General features: G+C 32.0%; 2 protein-coding genes across 3 annotated transcripts; one reads left to right on the top strand and one right to left on the bottom strand.

Moving 5' to 3' along the window:
• Positions 1 to 652: 652 nt before the first annotated feature.
• LOC148622020 (DDB1- and CUL4-associated factor 12-like) lies at positions 653 to 11,498 on the bottom strand. Its single transcript, XM_088571493.1, has 9 exons — positions 11,333 to 11,498; positions 10,524 to 10,786; positions 9,309 to 9,515; positions 8,358 to 8,418; positions 7,740 to 7,918; positions 6,398 to 6,460; positions 5,467 to 5,626; positions 4,925 to 5,070; positions 653 to 2,625 (listed from the first exon to the last, which is right to left on the bottom strand). Exons 1-9 carry the CDS (start codon positions 11,346 to 11,348, stop codon positions 2,470 to 2,472), a joined length of 1,251 nt encoding a protein of 416 aa, XP_088427619.1. The 5' UTR covers positions 11,349 to 11,498; the 3' UTR covers positions 653 to 2,469.
• Positions 11,495 to 20,885, top strand: LOC148622019 (hydroxylysine kinase-like). 2 transcript variants are annotated; one of them, XM_088571494.1, is made up of 6 exons: positions 11,495 to 11,575; positions 13,917 to 14,257; positions 14,482 to 14,615; positions 15,287 to 15,385; positions 18,886 to 18,970; positions 20,274 to 20,882. In XM_088571494.1, exons 1-6 carry the CDS (start codon positions 11,541 to 11,543, stop codon positions 20,741 to 20,743), a joined length of 1,164 nt encoding a protein of 387 aa, XP_088427620.1. In that variant the 5' UTR covers positions 11,495 to 11,540; the 3' UTR covers positions 20,744 to 20,882. The 2 variants fall into 2 exon arrangements, with proteins under 2 accessions (XP_088427620.1, XP_088427621.1); XM_088571495.1 differs by lacking the exon at positions 15,287 to 15,385 and having other exon boundaries at positions 20,274 to 20,885.
• The last annotated feature ends 1,021 nt before the right edge of the window (positions 20,886 to 21,906 follow it).

The raw sequence follows: 21,906 nt of genomic DNA, 5'->3' as shown, positions 1-21,906 counted from the left end.
TTAGACAGGTAAAAACAAGCATTTCATAGACTGTCACTTTACAACTCTAGTAAAAGAATATGAATGTCTATATTATTCCACTATAATTTATACCACCTAAGGAAGACTGGGATTGTATTAGGGGTTAAGAATTGGACATTTTAGAAATTAAGGGCCAAAAAGGGGTCTAGATACATGTTTCCCTGATGCCCAGAAAATAACTTACTATTAGTGAATGAATCTGAAATTGTATAACCACAAGAGGAAGTCTAGGATTGATTTTTGAGGTTGTGACTTGAGCCAACTTAAGAATGTGGGCCAAAAACAAGTATTTTTTCTGATACCTGGATGATAACTTGAATACAAGAGGCTCTTGAAGAGTCTGAATCGCTCACCTGACAAGCCATGCCATATCAACTAAGTCAGTAAAGGTATCATGTTTTGTTACCATGTTTGATCGAACAAAAAATTGCTGAAAAAGATCATATATTGATAAAAGCTGTACGTTAAACTGAGTACTTAAGGCACTGTAAAATGTTGGAAATGCCTTCAGTGTGTTTTCAGACCCTCTGGAAAAATTTTGGGCAGGGGTTACCCTATGCCCTAGCTGTTATCCAATTGGGTTGGGGGCATTACTCTGTATGCATTTGCTGAGAAAGAACATACACTGAAGTGAAATCATTTTTTTTTATACCGGTACTGCCAGTCAACTCAGAATATCATGTTTATCTTAACAGTAGCTTTCATCTTATTCATTATTCTTCTATAGTTGAGAAAAAAAATAGCAAAAAAAAAGGCATTTTGACCCCTACAGATCTGTATGTTCTATTTTTAGTAACAATGGCCATGTTTTTCAATTAATGAAAATTTTAAATGATCAGTTTTTGCAGGATATCCTACGCAACAATTATGCCAACTTTTATTACATTTTCAAAGTTGTACACTTGAAAAATGACAAAAAAAATCTGTTTGAAGGGCCATAACTCTTACATCAGGCGACAAATCATTTTGAAAACTTTGGCATAGATCGATCTTCTGAGGGAAAACAATATTACCTAGCGTCAGAATTTTGCTAAATTCCAAGATTTTTGAGTTATTTGCTAAAAACTGTATTTTGACCTCCTTGCTCTATTTTAAGTACCAACAGGTATGCTTTTCAATCGATGAAATATTTCAAACAATCAGTTTCCGCAGGATACCATAAGGAACAATTATGCCAATTTTCATCAATTTTGTCACATGGTTTTAGAGAAGAAGATTTATGAAGTTGTACACATAAAAAACAAGAAACAAATCTTAGCTTTTGTGTATGATGATATATTAAAATGCTTTTAGCAAAGTTTCTGCGCTGCATTAAATGCATTATTAAAATCTTGTAATCTTTCCCAAAAACTTCTCCCTGTCAAAGGCAGATGGAAGAAGTGAGCACATTCAAGAAGAAGTTTTTGCTCATTTCTACCTCTTGATTAGACCCTGGAATTGCACGAATTGAACATTTTTTGCTAGAACAAGGAGATGTAACAGATAAGATCAAAGAACAGCCTGTAATGAAAACTATTCAATTAACAAATGAGATTCAAGTGACCCCCCCCTCAAGAAATTTAACCAGAAATCTGTCAAATATTTGATAACCACTCAATGGGAAGCAAAACTTTGTTCTAACTTGTATCAAACAGGGAGTCAGACTTAAAGCAGACTGCCTACTTTTAAGAGTAAAAGCACTTCATTACTGTAATAAAAACTTGACGCTTGGTGAAATGGTAACAGAGATGAAACAAGTTTTTTTATGTATTGCATTATGTAATCATTCATGAAAAATACATTTATACAACATTCTGATACATGTACAGCATACATGATTTACATATAGGTCATTGATGCAACCACTAAATGTTAAAATATACTGAATGACATATTCTGTTTATGGGGAAAATATACAAAATGATAAAAAATCAAATAAGACTTAAGCAAATATGAATAGAAACATTTTGCACTCTCACATTTAACAGTATCGTAAAGACTAAACATTAACATTCATCGATAAATTGAAAACATTAACAACTAGATAGGTACTCGTACTGTGAAATCATCATTACATTACAAATACAGACGTAGTTCATTTACATAACAATGCAAATGCAAGGGTATCTTATGTAAATGAAAATTGTACCATATACTTTCACTGGCTTTCCATTATATTATTATCCTAAGTACATTTTGTAGCATCTATACCATGATAATGCACTTCTTTGAAAGATCCACATTATTGGACAAACAATCCTTCATTTGAATCACAACAGAATCAAAACAATGATAATGAAGATAAGTTGACAAACAACATCAGTTCTGTCAGTGACATTTCATCTTTGAGGTATTCGTCATGTCTGCATCTCATAATGCACCCCTATCCACTTCTATTTCAGTACTCAAGGTCAAGAACATCTCAACACAAGAGATCTTTTAACATTACCCTTGGCTTTGTATATATGTTCAGTTCCAAAGTCCAGAATAGTTACCCCATAGTCCTGCTGGTAAGGGACCACCAGCAGCAAACAATCTAGTTCCTGTGTGATCATACTGATGTGTGTATATAGCATTAGGATAAATAGGGTCCATGAAAAATTCACGGAAATTCTCATCGTGCAACTGAAAAAAAAAAATTAAATGGACATATTACAGCACATAGACAGAACACAACCACCAGTACTTAGATAGTGACTAAAAGTTTCATAATTACAGTGAAAACATTTTTTTAAATTTGTTAAAATCTTCGTCTCCTATTAACTTTTCATACAAACTGCATTTTAGCAAATAGGAATAAATTAATCTGATGAAACCCACCTAATTTATCATAAAAAATATAAGAAATATTTGTGGCAATTTTCCTTGGTATATATTCATTTTTCTATTTTTTTCCTGTTTATAATCGTTAAATTTTTTACTTCAGAGCTAGTGATCTTCAAGCACCCGTAAAACCAATTAATGCTTGAATATATATGGGGCCCTGATAGGGACATGTAAGCATCATATTATATTGTACACACAAAATGCATGTGCATCATAGCATCAAGTTACACAAAATAATTACCTGTATGATAATTTAAATAGTTCCCTAGGTAGAATCTGCCCTACACAATATCAATGTGTCCTACTTAACTACCACAGAAAACCTGTGTGATCTTTTGGACACTGTCTTTTAATCAATTATAAGGACCTTAACCTTTAAATATACCATCCACCATCATAATTGACTGCTATTCAAACTTAAAAGGGCAGTATCCAAAAGACCACATAGGTGTTTAGTGGTAATTAAGTAGGACACATTGGTATAATGTAGGGCAAATTTCTACCTAAAGAGCTATTTAAATTACTAGCCTTCCTTAATTTGTATTGAAATTGGAACTAGTCTATTTCAACTAACTGTAAAAGGCTTGTTACATTTCAAACAAGGCCTTGAACTTGCAACTATTTCACAAATTGTAAAAGTGTAAGTTAATACAGTGAAACTTCTCCAAACCAGCCACCACTGTGACAAGAAAAAATGGCCGGTTTATAGGGGTGGCCATATTTGTGAAAAATAGCAATGCATTCTAAGAGCTGTTTCCATTAATGTATCCTATAACCTTACACCTTGTCAGTTTGTTGGTCGAGACATGTTTAATGCCAATTCAAAACTTTTGGCCTTTTATTACATTTCAAAGCTTGCATTATTTGTAAATGATTAGATTTTACAAACGGTATTGCCCACAAAATAATGTTAATGGTTTTGAAAGAATGTGTGTTAAAGATCAAAGGCTAATGATGGTAATTAATTATTTGTATTGTTTTCATAAATTACCTATCAACAAAGTCTAATAATTTTACCCCTATGTTGTTTTGGCTTGGGCACATGTCACATTAATTGACAGTTAAAAGATTGTAAAGATCATACTATTAAATGACCCCTGTGGCCTGACGTGTATACACACCAATTAACAGCCATCCAGTGACAAAATGTAATGTCTGGATTAAATTTGTTGTTTAAACTACTGTCCCCTTCAATTATCATCTGTCCACTGATGAAATGCAAACTGGTCAGTGAATGAATTATTAATTACGTAATACTATATATTCCTTTTACACTTTTGTTGACACATTTTTTACAGGTGAACAATAACCAGGCGGCCAGAATTGAAAGGTTGTTTTTATTTGAAATGTGTAACTAAAACTGTGAAAAACCGGCCGATTTACGGTTTTAGGGGGTGACCGGTCTATTGAAGACAAAACACACAGGTTTTAAGGTATATCAGCCGGGACTTTTGAAAACGGCCGGTTTGAAGAGAAGACCGTTATTCTGAGGGTCCAGTTTGGAGAAGTTTCACTATATACTGGTTTGAAATAATATCCACTCTATGCCTGCCTCATAAGAGTCAAAAATAACTTCAGAATTATGTCAATTTCTAACTGAACAATTTTAACCCACTAATATTTCAGACATACTGCAGATACATATATAGGAAGTTGGCCCATTGTGGGTAAAAATAAAAAAAAAAATTCTAACTTTGTAGATATGAAACTAAGTTTAAATCGAAAACACAACTGTTTAGATTCAGCATATCAAAGAACCCAAATGAGTTCAAGACCTTAAACTAAATCCCAAGAAATAGACGACTTTTACAAAGTTGATAAAAAGCCTATTATTGGTCCCTTATTCCTGGACTGCTGGGAACATAACCCTTAAAATCAATACAGTATTACTTATCTTCCTTTTGTGGTTTGGAATCTTGAGATAAAACTTTAATTTCATAGAAATAAATTAATACTTAATTAAATTCATGAAAACCAAGTATTCTTTACGAAGAGACAATGACAGGGATGACCATGAGAGCTCAATAACATTATAATTTTGTCATATATTGCCAAGTATGGACCACAGACGTCCACTGAATATTGATAAAATACTTACCAGCCAACCTTTAGATACTTTTAGAGAGCAATCCGTGCCATTTTGGGTTTCTATGTACTTTCCTGCAGCTACATCAAAGAATAAGATACGTCCAACTCCAGTTCCTATAGTTAAAATATCTCCCTGAAAACTGAGTGATCGAACACCTGGAAGTGTAAACCAAATATGTCTCCTTTCATTTCAATAGAAGAACATATACAATATGAGAGTTTTATCAGAAGTAACAAGTATGATTTAAATGACTTAATGTAAAAACTTGATATGATTGGCTTTTTTGAAAAAAATCATATTCCCTATGACAAAGAAGTATGTATTGTTACACTGAGTTAAAAAGAATCCAAAAATCATTTTTTTCATGTCAATGGATTTTCTTTTAAAATGTATTTGGGTTAAATAGAACTTGTATATGAATTGCCTTATATCAAATACATGTAATTTCTTGTATAAGTAAGTTAGGTCAATTGGAAGAAACTTACAATTTGAGGTGGTTAAAAGTCATGTTTAAGAAAAAACTGAGAAAGTTAGTAATAAATTAGACTTACCACCTCCTTTGTATTTAGATATCACAGTCGTAAGTGTATTAGGTGACCGAGGATCGACTAAGTTAATATGTGACTGAGATCCTACAGCATACATAGTCTTATCCATAGATACCGCCATACACACATTCTCACGAGGGTGGAATAATCGTCTACTACTTACCTAAAATACATCAATGAAAATAAAATTTACTGTATTTAAAATACAATGTCATAAATTTACAAATGGAAGCATTCAAGTATACAGACGATAACAGTGTATTGACTTGAAAACAATATACATGTACTGATAATGCTAAAAATCCATATCAGTATTAACTTTCCTTTGTGGTTTGAATATTGTAAAATTTTATAAAGATCAACGAACTGATACTTGAGTTATCACATGAAAAACCAAGTGTCTACGGACAGCAGCAACAAGGACAAGAGTATCATACCATTATTATATTACATTTTTTTAGGTTGTGTAAAAAGTACTGATTTCACAAAAATAGAGTCCCTCGTGGATTATTCATAGCTTACTGCAATAAAAGTACCCTCTCTAATTTGTGTGAATCTTTTTATAGCAGTATACCAGTGTGCTGGTAGTTTCATTTATGTTCATGACGTAAGTTCCTGATATAAAGTAATTTTACAAATACTGGTTAGTGTAAGTAACAAAAAAGACAAAATTCTGTTACAATGTAACCTGTCCAAACCAAGTACCTTTGTACTTTAACATTTGTTTGGTTTACCATAGTTCAAAATACATTTAAATTGATGAAAAGCAACTTTTAAAAATGCCTGGTTTCAGCAGGTTTATGGATTATTCAGGGTTCAGTTTAGACAGGTTCAAATGTATTATGATTATTCAAGGTTCAGTTTAAACAGGTTCCACTGTATTATACTAAGTCCTTGTCAGAGTGAGCTACTACTCCAAAAATTTAGCACTTACTGGTGAAAATGTTTCAACATCCCATATATGAAAATATGCATTTAAAGATAATACTCCTAGTTCCTGAAAAGATACAAAGCAATAAAATGTTAAATGAGGCTAACGTTTTATTTGTACCCATCAAGTTAATCAAGAAGCACACAAATTTCCTAGAAAAAGGTACAAAAAACAAAATAAGCAGATTGCCCTGACACATTTTAATCATCAATTGTCATGATAACAAGCACTAATGGATGCATTTCTTAAGTATTTTCTATCTGCCATTAAATTTGCCTTATTTCACAGTTCATTTGAAAATTTGACAGCTGCTATTCATTTTAAATATGTAAATGGGTTTGACCCTAACTGTTATTGCCAGGTAGTCCTCAAAATTACTTTGCATTCCTGTCCTTAAGACTAATTAAACTTACTTTATTTTCCAAACTATAAGTCGATGTGGAGTATAAGTCGAATTGCCTAATTTTTTTTTAATGGCGTGTCAATGGCTCTGAAGCCTTAGATAATCAGGAGTATGAGATTGTAAAGATATTAAACCTGGGCAGCCATGTGTGAAGTAAGCAGGAAATTCGTTTGATGAATTGGTCATAATTAATATACAATATTACCTGGTATTATGAAATACAATAGAAAATAATTGTTACCTGCAAATTTGGTTGCAATTAGCCATTTAGATAACACCTTAACTAATTATAATTTGAGTCACATGCAAATGTGTTACGACATACCGTAAATGGGTATAAATTTTCATATAATAGGACCAATAACTCAAGAACACTCAATAATGTCTTTCCAGTTAAAAAAGAGTTTTGTTAATGAATATATATATATATATATATATATATATATATATATAAAACAGTTTCAGTTTTTATTAGGATTGTCATATTCATTCATTAAAGATAGCGGCAATGATAAAAAATATTCAAATTCAATTGCCCTTTTGACTGTTCGAGTGACAGCTTTTGTTGATTCAATGATAGCAGTTTACCAAAAATTTTGCATTAAAGCAATCAAAAGTGAACTAAACACATCTAATGAAATGCATTGTAGATGAACATTTTTTCTTGAAAAATCTTTACATAAGTCGAAGTGGACGATAAGTCGAGGCTGACACTTTGCTGAAAAAATATTGACTTATAGTCCGGGAAATATGGTAAGTAGACCAAAGCAAAGGACTTCCAATTAAAACTTCTAGGTGAACCTCTCTCAAATTAAGTAGGAACAGTACTAATGGACAACTGTAAGTGTTGAACACTGCTGTAAGATCCAATTATCAAATAAATGAGATTCCTAATTTTTATTTGGTAATGTGTAGGCTGAATTAAACACTACAATAAGATACCTTTCTATGATGGTCAAAACATAATGCCCTGACTTTTTGTGCTTTATCACATAATTTGACAACTTCAGGTTTTTTGATGACATATTCAGGTATTTGTAAGCTGGAAGCCTCTGTAGAAACATTACTATCTAAGTTTTCTAAATCTACTTTCCACAATGCCAACTGACTGTCTCTTGAACCTAAAATCAAATAACAATCAAAATAAATTGATTCCTGCAAAGACGATATTATAAATTGATGAAAAATATGATTTATCAGGCATGCCCAACACTGCATAATATATTTGGACAATTTGTAAATTACTGCATTTATATCATTACGCTCTTTAGTGAGAGATTTGTTGCTTTTAACGGAATGTTCTAATCAGAAACTACATGAAAAGAAATATTAAATCATACTCAACAGAATCAGAGTAAGAAATAGTAGCCTGCCCGCCAGCCCACAACTGGCTATTTTTTGGCAAGACTGGCTAATTTTAGCAAAAATTTATATAGCCATATAGTAAATATATTGAAAAATTGTATTCAGGACTGGCTATAATTTGAGTGAGTTTCCTACCCTGACAGAACAATGTTATTTTAGAAAACAACTACTGTACAATTGAATTAACTTCCCTACCTGTTAAAACAAACTCATCATCCACCCACTCTATATCAAAAATCCAGTCAGAATGGGAACACTGAAAAAAAATACAAATACAGTAAACTAAAGGTAATTAATACTAATTCTTGCACAATTTAAATTTTTCAAACCATCATTGGCTTTGGTTTGAGTCTAAGATACATTTCAATTTTTATACGTCATGCCAAACAATTCTTCTTGACCATCTGAAATATACTTGGTACGTAATACAGACCAAGGAATAACACAAATCATGGTTCATGTATGTACCTGTTACATAATACTGACCAAGGAATAACACAAATCATGGGTCATGTATAACTTACATAGCGATGTTTGTATGGCTGTGAATTCTAGACTGCTTTGAAAAATCAATAAATTTAACATGGAGTTGTCCAACAATTTTGACTCAGGAAGACTTTGGTACTTTGGACTTATCAGAAGGATCATTTCAGCAATTTAATGTTTCTTTCTCTCTATCATAGTTTTCAAGATATTGGTAGAAAACTATGCAAAAACATGTCATTAATCACCTTGCAAGGGTAATAACTCTTACAAAGTCATTCCAGTGTTATAGTTAATCATGCCTTTTCGTGTTCATCAAAACTAATCAGCCACCCAAACAAAAACAAAAAGCATGCTAGTGTTATAGTGCTGAAATATCAATAAATGTTATAGAATGGACAGCAAATCTCTCATTACTGTGGTACCTGCCATATTTCTGTTAAATAAGGATGTATAAGAAGAGGGAGGAAGGAGTGCATAATTTAACTCCAAGACTAATGATTTGGTTGAAGTTACGGAGAAACGTGTGCTGCAAAAAATTGAGTGAAAAAATAAACTAAAAATGCTGTCCTACCTACCCAATTTTTATTTATAAAGTAACCATGAACAGGTATATAATTTTTATGGCCTATTATGATGAAAAGTCTCCATATGATCACATACCTCACCAACCATGACTGGGTCAAATGTAGGAAGCATGTATATGGCTAGATCATTAGTGTTTTCTCCTCCTGTAGCTAACAATGATTCAGAAGGGTTGAGGGATATAGCATGTATACCACAGGGACAATCAGCTGGTGTACTCTCATCACTACTCTTCAGAGATGGAATCTGTATCATCCTGCCTGTGTACACATCCATTACCATTAACTAAAATATAATATATATAATTTTCACAAAATATGCCTTACTCACTGTATTTAAGGACAGTTTCCTGGAGTACATTACTGCTAATACTTTAGATCAGCAGATTGGACACCTGAGAAAATTAACAATAAATAAAATGTACTTCAATCTTGGTCACTTGTTAGTAAACAAGTATGCCTGCTGCTGTATCTATGACCACAGAATTTAAGCCCCATTGTTACTAATTCCATAGATAAATTAATTTAACAATACTGGTATTTTCCATGGGCTTTTCCAGTTCAACAAGGTCAGAGGCCACAGTCAAATCACTGTAACATATGGAACAACTATGTCCACAGACAAGTAGTCTCATCTTACAGGTTAAACTTGCCCCATATAACTAAACACTTTACAATTGATTCACATATGTTTTGGGGGAAGTGTCAATGACTATGAGTATAAGTCACAGAATTGATATTGTAGAATACTAATATCTCTATGTTGTGCATGAATTTTTTTACTTTAGCTTCATCCTTGCCATAACATCAGTTACATTTTTGTGAATTGTGCAAAATTTTTAAGTATATCGAATTTCAGATAAATTTATTACAAAATGTTGTAGGAACATCTATATGTATCACATCTCCACAGTTTAATTACTTAATGCAGCACTTCTCACAGTGATATTGACTGTATACAACTGTTTGGATGCGATTCAAATAGTGGTACCTTCAAATGAACTTTATGTGTATGTTTCTGAAATTCAGTTTAGCAAGACTAATTAAGGCCACTGATTTAGCTAGCGCTTGTCATATTTGCCATTTACGAAAGGAATTCATAGATGACGAAAATATTTTAGATCGTTTTAACCACTTAAAATTTGAAAAGTGTAAATAGGCTGTGTTTATGCCATTTTTCAAATTATTCATAACAGCAAGAACTTTCACAAAATTTAATAGCTTAACACCTTAAGTATTCCATGTCACTATTCCTCTTGATGATTAACTGTACCATATTTAAATCATATCAAACCTTATTGCACTTTGTTCCAAATACAACTTGTTTATCATCCAGCCACTTAGATGCAAATACTTTGTTAAATTTTCCAAGATCATACTCTTTTTCTTTCATCAACCCAGGAGCTTGGCGTGAGACGTAGTCATCTACAATTTTCTGAGTATTTGTGCATATTCCTGATAACTGCCTATTAAATACATGATGAAAGGTCTCAGTGTTTGGATAGAAATCATACTGTGGAGAATCTTTGTAACTCCCACTGCGCTTCCTATGATGTCCTAAAATTCAAAATTCAAAAGTTTACAATATTACTGTAAAAACCTTAAGAAAATATGATTTTTAATTTTATTGAGAATGGCATCAGCAGAAAAATGAATCATGAATATTACCAATAAGAAATATGGTAGGAGTGACATGCACAATTTCAAACTGAGAGTTGTTCGAAGTGTTATAAGTCACATAAGTGTGGTACTCCGTAACACCACTAAATCTTCAACATTGTGCATGGACACATTATTCTATCTCGAACTCAATCCTGTAGATTATTCTGATATTATAGAGTATTTGATAGCAACATTCCAACTAACAAAGCAAAAAAGAGAACAACCTTTTTTTGCAAAAAAATGATTTAAAACTTTGTGGCTGAGATTAAACAGTTTATACAATTTCATTTAATTTCTGAATATAATAAAGTTGATAGCATAGGAGCTTGAAATCACATCAAAAAACGTTGCAAACTGCCTGTAAATCAAAACGACAAAAGCTTACATTAATCAAACTCCTGTTATGCATTCTGTTTTCTACTGGTTGAACACCATACAAACCTTTTAACTTCGACATTATAAGGCTCTGATGTCATCTGTACTGCATCGTTGTGTTTCAAATACAGCTGCTTAAGTGCAAGGTAAGTTTGTTTACATGTAAGTAGTTGTATTCCTAACGGAACAACGAAATTCTGCAGCGCCCTCAAGCGTTTATTTAGAGTCGTCTGTCCTTGATCTGCGCTAATACCGAAGAGAAACGTATTTGCCCATGGACGAATTAAGCAGTGAGACCAAAGTAATCAAGTAATTTGCAAGTTAAGATATAGATATTGTATAATATTACATCCTCAGAAAAAATTCCTCCATGAACATGATTTTCCAAAACTTAACACGTTTAATGTTTCTTGACACATTACTGCAAGAACTAAATTCCCTTCAATGCTTTATGAATTTTATTTCTGAATATCTTTCAAGGCCCAAAAGTAGTTCCTCGAATCTTCATTTGATTTGAAGACTAGATCTTAATTTTATTTTGCAGAAATAATAGAATATCATGTACCTGGATGATTGCCAGAAATATATTTACTGCTAATAAAAAAGTAGACCATAGGTTGACTGTTGAGACTTGACTGAGTTAATGCAATATTGGTTCTGAAATGGATTTATTTACCAAATTTTACATTTCTCACTTTGAAAATCTTTTCTGAAACAACTGGATGGATTGAAACAAAACTTAGTATAAATCTTCTGAAGAACATCTTAGACAATCTATGTGTGGGAATTTTTGATCTTGCAAAAAACCTGGCTGCCATTACTGAAAATAGACCAAAGGGATCAAATTGCAGAATTTTTCACATAACTGAAAAACAGTTGTGTTAAGCTAAAATATGGCAGGAAGTACCATTGTTCAGCATGATGAGTTGGAACTTTGTAAAAATTTTCAGAAAGATCCATTGACAATGAATGATCAAGTTATGAGTCCTGAAATAGATTTTTTTCTTGAATTTTATATTTCCAAATTTTAATCTCTTCTCCTTTGAAACTATCAGATGGATTGAAACAAAACTTAGCTTGAATGTTATTAAGAATGTCTTTGACAATCTGTGTATGGGGATTTTTGATCTTGTGTAAAACATGGCTGCCATTACTAAAAATAGACCATGGGGGTCAAATTGCATAATTTTGCACATAACTAAATCAAAAACAGTTGGGTTTATCTAAAACTGTCTGGGAGTGAAATTGTTCAGCATGGTGCAATGGACCAAATGCAGAAATTTTCAGGAAGTCTTGTTGACAGATGAAGGTGTGATGAGTCCTGAAATGGATTTATTTCCAGATTTTTTGTATTTCCAACTTTGAAAATCTTCTCCCCTAAAATACAGGATGGACTCTAACAAATCTTGACATAATGTTCCTTACAGTATCCTTAACAATCTGTGCATGGGGATTTTTTGATCAGGCAAAAACCATGGCCAATGTTCCTTAAAATAGTCTGTAGGGGGTCAAATTAAAGATTTTAAGAGAAATAACTCATAAACAAATAGGTTGAGCTAAATTTTATAGGGGAAAATTGATCAGCATGGTGAGACCGACCATTTTCATAAAGATCTGTTGACTAATGTCAGAGTTTTTGCCCTTGAAAAGTGAAAAAATGACTATGACAGATTTATTTTATAATATTGAAACTGGGTAGATAACTAATATGCTCTCTGTTGATTAAATGATTCTGGTGACAATAGTGTAGTAAGGTCAAGAGTCCAGCATTAGAAAGCTAAAAAGACCAAATGAAAAATTCAGGTTCTCTAGGGCCTCTAGTTTATGATAAGTATGTATTTCAATTAAATTTCTATTAATTTATGTTACTTATATACTCACATTTAGAAAAAAAAGTTGCATTGTTATGAGTAATGGGATGGAATTGTAACCCTGTTAGGAGAGTATAAGATAAAAAACATAGGTCACTGTTTCCAACATTTTATATAGATTCTGTAGGGATTTTTTACTGTTTCTCTATTAAAAAACTAGTACAATGTATATAAAATTTCTTAAAAAATTGTTTAAAGAACACTTATAGGACATTATTTCATATTTCAAAAAGAAAATTGGGGCAACAAACTTTTTTCTTGTAATTTACATACCTGTTAACTCTCCCACATCAGGTGGGAGATTCCCATGAAATCAATTAAAAAATTGGAATCTTCCACATGAAAATATAAGTTCTTAGTTGAAATTACTTTATTTTCTGTGAAAAATACTAAATAATTGAATTTTACTTCAAAAATTTGCTTTTCTACCCCATTTGCTTTTACAAAATTATCTCCCACGTTAGACAGTGGCAATCAGGGAGAGTCTCCTGTATGGACTGTTCCAAAGGTTAACAGGAAAAACCAGAAATTTCCATTACATTTCTAAAGAACATTTTCCTGCCAATTATCTCCCCCTTGAAAGAGGTTTTCAAAATTTATATTTGTAATTTTACCATTTATAGGTTAATGCCAAAAATGTTTTTGGAATAATTTAAGGACAATTTTTTACATCATTTCAAACAACACTTTTTGCTCATTGAAAATATATACTTCTGTATGATTGCAAGATGACAGAAAAAAATGCTATCTCAATTATTAAATGTAATTTAATTTTTTAGCAATGAGCCTGAAGCCAAACATTATTCAAAAATAGATAGACCAAACATAAATAGTAAAGACTTGCAGAAATTTTTCACAGATAATTTCTCAGTTGATGTATCCTACAGTGAAGAACTAAAAGCATTTTGGGATAGGAACTTCTTTGTAGAAATAAAGACTACGAGTGATGAGTTGACACCTTTCCAGTCTCTGGACCTTAGAAGATTAGTAGTGAAAGTTACAAATCTTACATTCAAAAATAGAAAGAAATGGACAACTTTGAAAGATATTACCAAGTGCCTTGAAACTAATGGGTTTATCTGCACCCAAGTAGCATCTATACATGCTATCAGCAAAAATGGTAGGCAATAATAATCAAGGAGTTAAGGTCAAAAATTTGAATTCTGATTTTTTTTTCATACTTTGCTTATACCTTACTTTGCACTTAATTTCAAAATTTACAACATTTTCATGATAATGGATATACAACATTGATGTTTAATTATTGTCACTCGCACATATTTGTATGAACTTGTATCTTATAAAATATTACATATCCATAAATATAGGACTGTTATTTTGCAGATAGTGACTATTTGATACTTATTCTTAAGTATATACCAGGCAACACACTACTTGAACACTGGCATGTTCTTGATAAAATAAGTGTGATCATGAAAGCTGGTGAAATGGTTGCACAATTACATAACACATTACAGGTACTATATAATTATTTCTTATAAAGATTTACAGTAAATTATCATTTGTTTCATTTAGGTCCATTAGGTTGGATTTTAGACCTCATTTTGTCAAATTCTGACATTGTTACTGTACTATTAAGGCATAAATTTGTCTCCAAATTTTAATTTTATTCTTGTAGTAAAAAAATGCAATCTTCTATGTCACTCCCCTTATCATCATTAGTAAAAGCTTCATCAGATCGTATTGATACAGGGTAGATAATGTTAGCATGTAAGGGTCTGAAAAATTCCCAACAATGTTAGAACTGTCAAATTTGCAAAGCAAATTTTTTTGTTGTTCCTTCCGCAGGATTTGAACTTGTACCTCTGTGACATCTATGGCAACACTGCCTGCACTGAGTCCAGCGCCCTAGACCATTTTGGCCAGCTAGGCTATATAGTCTAGGGGGCTAGACTTTAGCAGGCGATGTTGCCATAGATATCACTGAGGTTCAAGTTCTAGTCCCTGAAGGGAACAACAAAAAATTTGACGGTTCTAACATTGTTGGGATATTGGGATTAACTACTGATAATAGTTGGAAAAAATGAATGACCAAAAGTCTTGCGCATTGAAGGTGAACTAGTATGACAGAAATTAAATCAATTCAGTGTCATATAATTTTTTAAAAAGATTTCAGGTTGCTTTCTAGGCTATGGATCCTTCTATGTTAAGTGTAAATGATGACACTGATGATCCTTGGATACTTGATAATGCTGCAGTAATGATAGATTTGCTTCATGTGATTGAGGTAATGTGAAATCTACCACTATAAAATTAATTGAGGCCATAAAAGAAAAATTCCTAGATTTTAATAGTTTTATTCAAATTTTGGATTGGGTGGACATGAGGAATATGTTAAGCAAGTGTTCATGTTATACAGGTGCAAAATACAATGAAACTGTTATTAAGATAGATCATACTTAATATTTCTAGTACAAAGATTTTCCTAGTTTTTCTCAAAGATGACCTTGAATGAACTCAAGAACTTTAATGTAAAAAAATATGAGTATTCATACTTGCTTTAGAGTTAACTGAGCATTACTGAAGGCAATTTTTTTTACATTTCATATTGATTCTTTAGGAATTTTTCACTTTTTCACCAACTATTAAAAAACTTATAATTAATTTTCGGGCGAAAATTTTTTCTGTCTGTCCGTCTGTTTGTTATGGGATAATTCAGTCCTATTTCATTATTATTTCCATACATGTATCTGTCTTTTTCAAGATCCAACCTTTCTTTGTCCAAAACATTAAATTATGTTATATACTGAATTGCTTTTTTATTTCCCCCTTCATTTAATAGTACTCTATGCTGATGATCCTGAATTTCAGACATTCCATGATTGTATCAAACTCTGAAAACATTCAGCATAGAATAAAAGAACACAGAAGCAAATCGTATTTAATAACTCTGTATACAACAAGAGATTTGTAATGTCTGTCAGTATCGCAAGAAATGAAAAATAGTAATGTATTAACACAAAATCAATCAAAAAAAAACAACCAAAAGACAAAAAACAAAAAAAAGCTAACAAACAAAACATAAACTAAGCTAAACAATATGACGTTCCTTGATATGTTGCATAATTATCAAGTATCACTGTATCGTGTGAGTTGTTGTCAGATGCACATTTACTCCATAACCTCCTTTTTCAAATAAGCAAAATACATAGTTACAAATGTCAAGGGGATATATAACTCAGCCATAAATATTGAGTCAATTTTAACATTTTTATGAACCATATACATTTAACTGATTGACCGATACTTGTTATTATGAACATAATCAATGAGTTTTTAAAATGAAGCATATGCATTTTTCGATAATCTACATACTATAAGATGCATATAATACCTGTATTGTATGCCTCTGATAGCTCTACAAAACAATATTCAAGAATTTGCAGTTTTTTAATCCATGTGATATTATCTAACCCAATAAAAAAAGAATGTTGTCAGCATATAATTAGATATAACCATTACTGACAAAATATACTCATGGTTGCTATGGAGATTTTTTCTGGTCACCATGGTAACCAATGTTGCCTGTTTAGTTTTGAATAATAGAATTATAACTTTAGATAGTGATCTTATAAAAATACATCATAAAGCTTTATTCAATTTTAGAACATGCGAAAATAAATCACAATAATGGTTCGTTGCTATAATAATCAATGGTTGCTATGTAATCTTTTGGGTAACCTTGGAACACCTTGTTCCTAGGAATAGTTTTTTACAATATAAATTGGAGTTTATATTATTTTAGTAAAACTGATGTAATAAAAATACATTGTTTAATACTCAATAAAAATATATAGGCAACATGAAAGAAATGATAGTTGGTTGCCATGAAAATGAATGGTTGCTATGCAAAACAAATGGTTTTTCAGGGGAAAAAAGTTGATTCTCTGTTATAAATGTCGTTTACAAAATCCAATTAATTGCTCCACATTAAGGTAGTTGCCATATATTCTCATAGTAGGACGTGATCCATTGATATTGGCCAATATCTGAAATTAAGAAGGGTTTTCCCCAAGTGTCATGGTATACATTTAAATCTGTTGCTACGCAACCAAAGATTTTCATAAACAAGAAAAAATTGTCATTTTTTAGGGCTACTATACCTTGCCTTTTAATTTGGAAAATATAAAGTTATTTGAAGAGGGGACCAAAAACAGCCCTTATTGTACTTTGTCCTTTATATTAAGAACACTTAACTAACATTTTTTCAGATTTCAATTTAAGTACCTTAGTGAGCGTGCTCACATACCCCACACGTCCCAATGTTGGATACTAAAGTAAATTTGTTAGAGCTAGAAATACATGTAGAAGGACCCCAATAAAAAAAGAAATAAGAGCATACCTGCCAACTTTTGAAAATCCCCATGGGATTGACTTGTAAAATTGTGTTGGTGGGACAAATGGTCAAAATCGTGTAATTTGGCAGGTATGTAAGAATGTTTTTAGGCTTTAGACCTTTATCTTTTACCCGTAACTAAATTCTGTTACTCTATAGACTTCTAAAAAGTAGACATTTGGAATAGGGTTATGTTGCTACAAGATTAATGTCATCACTGCAGAAGTTTTTGGTCACCATCATTAACTTGTAGATTGTTACGGTGTATCCATCGGCGCCATGAAAACTGATTTGTTTAACGTGTCATAGTTTTCCTGTCCTCTTTCATCTACCCTGGACTTGACTTTTTATTATCAACTCGGCGGGTGTTTCTAGGTGCACTTGGTCCATGCTCCCAGTTTTTAGTGGAGTCTGAGTTGCTCTTTTGCTTTTGTTACTTTGTATGTATTATTTTAGTTAATTTATGTTCTTTGTTGTGTATGTCTGTTTTTCATGTCTTGTCCTTGTCTCTGGATTACAATCTTCCAATTACCACCAGAACCTTGGTTCCCTTGATTACTATTTCAGAATGGTAGTTTCAAACTCCAGACTGTGATTTCTTTGAGTTTTAGTTAATCCAAAGTAAATATCATCATAGTGGAACAAAAAGTACACTTGACCTGTAACTTATCATGGTGAAATTATATATTAAAAATGATGCCAATATCTGCAAGTGTTTTAAAAAAATCTAGACAACTGAAGATGGACTGACAGACAAACGGACAGACAGACTGATAGATGGATGGGTCAAACATTTTACCCTTCACAACTTCGTTGCATGGGCATAAAAAGAATATTGGGGATTACCTAACATTTTTTCTTGTAATACAGAAAAAAAACTAAAATTCTCAATATATTTCTAGAGAACACTTCCCACCAATCATTTCCCCTTTGAAAGAATTTTCCTGCCAATGATCTCCCCTTGAAAGAGGCTTTTTACAAATGTATGTAATATAACTGTACAAATTTTGATGTCAAAAATTCTTTTATATATAATTTAAAAATTAAAAATGTAATTTCTGTATGATTTTGCAAGATGACAGAAAAAAATGCTCTGTGCAATAAGTCTATAATGAATTTTTGGTTTTTTTCTGGGTTTGTATTACATACATTTCACTGTAGATATATATGTACATTCATGTAGTCAGTCTTTAAAATCTATAAATGTCTCATATTTTTGTTGGAAATAATTTTTCTTAATGAAGCATTTAGCTTCATGTACACAAAAAACAGCTTTATCTCCTGATTTTGAAGTTATGCGTCAACCAATATCTAACCTGATATGTCCTCGTAATTTCAAGCACATTTACCTCTCCTTTTTGTAACCAACTCATGCTGATTTTGTTTTTAAGGACAAAGAAACTACTGCTGTGATAAGGTCTGTTATTCAAAATTTTGTCACCTTGAAGGAAGAAGTAGAATCCTCTCTAGTTAAAGGTATGTTAATCACAAGTTGTCTTAAATCTGCCTGGAAGGGGTTTCATGGTAGGATGCTTACCTCAATTGCAAGAGGTCATGAGTTTGATCTGCTGGGTCATACCAAATACTTTAAAATGAGAAGATGCTGCCACTCTACCTAGCATGTGGCAACTGCTTGGCCTGGGGTCAGAATAATGTATCCAAGTGCGCCGACATGCTTATCCATGGGCTAGCACAAATAAATCAGTGAAAGAAATTAGCGGTAGACCTACGGACCAAGTCTACGTATCAAGCAGGTCTATTATGAAATTGGCTCAATTTCCTTTGAAATCTGCAGTGCAGTGTACATAAAATTATGATGGGTTTATTTTGACCAAAACTGAAGTTTCAAATACTGTAAAATTCAGCTCAGAATGTCGGTCTAGTACATAACAAGGTTTGTTCTATTTTCCTGAAACACATAAAATAAATTTGACTTTGGACATTAAACTACAATCAATCAACCAATCGATGAAACAGAAATCCAATATTGATTCTTTTAGCATCATTCTATTGATTTAAAACGCTTTAAGGCATTTGTTGGGTTCACATTCTAGATAAATTGACAAATTAGAAATAATGAGTGAATTTACTGTGACCTTCAACACAAAGTAAATACCAGTTTTGATAATGCATTCATCTATTGATTTAGAGACAATGGAGCTTAAACTCATGGTCATTTAAATAGACACCTTCATTCAAGCGCTTAAATAGCTGAAAGTAGGAAATTTTTACCTACAGATTAGGAGATTCATACCTGCAGGAAAAAGACTTGTCAGATGGTTGTCAACTTCAAAGGAAAAAGCTCGAGATCTTCATAATTTTGGGATGAAAGTGGAATAGCATTTACTTAATGGAGAATGATTAAAGCTGCATCATTTTTGTATAATTTTCATACGCCTGTCAAAATTTTTGAAACTTAACATAGTTATTTCCTTTGACGGTCAAACAGTCTGTATACTTTTTTGGTGAAAATCAGATCAAAACTTTTTAAATTACGGGACTTTGTAACTAAAATATGGAACTATTTATGATTATATTTCACATGTTGCACCACAACTTGAGAACAAATCCAAATTCCTTCAAACTTATGGTTTTTTTTTATGATGGTCAAACTTGGGTTATTCAAGTTCAACAATGTCAGAGGTCACAGTCAACTCACTGTAGTTTGCTTGCAGTTCACCATTTTGCTGATTTTACAATAATTTAGTTGTTTCTTCTTGAAACATATGAACCATTGATTAAGTACATACTATTTAATATCTGAATATAATTTTAATAGGTATTATCCATGGAGATTTGCATGACTTAAACTTAATTGTGAACTGTAAAGAACATCAATTAATTCCATTTACACCATCTCCTCCTGATGCAAAGAAGCTATTTGGAATAATTGATTTTGGTGACATGTGTATATCATGTTACATCTTTGAAGTTGGACAAATAATACGAGACTTCATGGCCACAACAAATCCAGACAATTGTTATGATGTTGCTCAGACGTTTTTGTCAGGATATTTTAGGTACAGAGCATTGAATAAGAAAGAAATCAACATTTTGTTTCCTACAATATTGACAGCTCTGTGTCAGTATTATGTAATGGGTGTATATGAGTTTAATAGACAGCCAGATAATCCAACCACCAAAGAAGGCTCTGAGGAGGCTTTTCAACTTGTTATGAAATATTATGACAGTTGTGATGAGTTTATGCTACACATAAAAAAGATTCTTATTAAAACAATAGTACAGTAGTGTCCTAGTCTGAAATAATGCCTATTACTTCTTTTTACATACACCAAATAAAATTTATTTGCTTATACTGGTATGTAAAGCATAATTTTAATTTTCTAAAAGGTCTTTGTCATAATACTTATTATAAATTCTTCAAAGCCCCCTCAAAATGAGATTGTAATCACTTGTGATGTTTTATTTTTACATGAAATTCTAACTCAATAAACTGATCATTCAAAAAGAAATAAAATGTAACTTATGACTATGACACCAATGACAACAGCGCGATACCAAGAAGTAGGTCTCGCCAGCAGGTAATTCTCATCAACCGATTTTTCATCCTCTCCTATGAAACAAGTGCATGGCCAAAATTTAAGGCAAAACGTCTTAACAGATTGCTGAAATTTTCCTTTCAAAAGTGTTCTATCAAACAAAAATTATCGTTGAGAAATAAAATTTTGGTGAGCAGATTGGCAAGAATTACTTCTGTCATAAAATTGGTGAGATCTACTGTTTGACCAGTATACATCTACAATTATTTTTTTGGTAATTATATAAATAATATTTTAGTTATGTTGACTTCAAAATCAGTTGGCATCTTTCATTGTTGCTCTGTGCAAGGTTCTGCTAAATCTAAAGAGGGAAATAAAAGCAGTAAAATTCAATCTATGATGGGCAGGCAGTTTTTAAGCACCAAAAGTCTGAAGACCAAAATGGTTTGTAGTGTATTCAGTATATAAAACAATATAACAGCATATCCTCAATATTAAATTACACTTCTTTACAGGAGAATCAGTTATTCACATCAAAACTACTGAGAAAAATAAGATACAATCCTTTCCTTACAAGCAAGCACAGTTCTCAATGGTATATCTGAAGCACACACTGAAACCAAATATTCAAGACAATGTTTGATTTACAGTGAGTAGAACTTAACTTCTGGGAATCGTCTTCTGAATGACCATTACCTGATGAATTGCCTTAAGTAGTTAACTGGACAAGAAATAAAATTTCTATTCAATAGGTAGAAAGTTAATTTCTCATTGACAAGTTAACAATTGAAGACAGTTTATCTGGTAATTAAGAAATAAACAAGAGGTTCCCAGGAGCCTGAATCGCTCACCTTGTTGAATTTTGCTTTTCAAAGGCAATAAATTAAACAAGAAATTGTCCAACAATTTTGA

This window comes from Perna viridis, chromosome 3 (assembly GCF_037379345.1).
Source record: "Perna viridis isolate PV_CMFRI_1.1 ecotype Kerala chromosome 3, ASM3737934v1, whole genome shotgun sequence".
Taxonomy (NCBI): domain Eukaryota; kingdom Metazoa; phylum Mollusca; class Bivalvia; order Mytilida; family Mytilidae; genus Perna; species Perna viridis.
The sequence above is the reverse complement of the archived record's forward strand: the minus strand, read 5'-3'. Positions and strand labels throughout refer to the sequence as shown.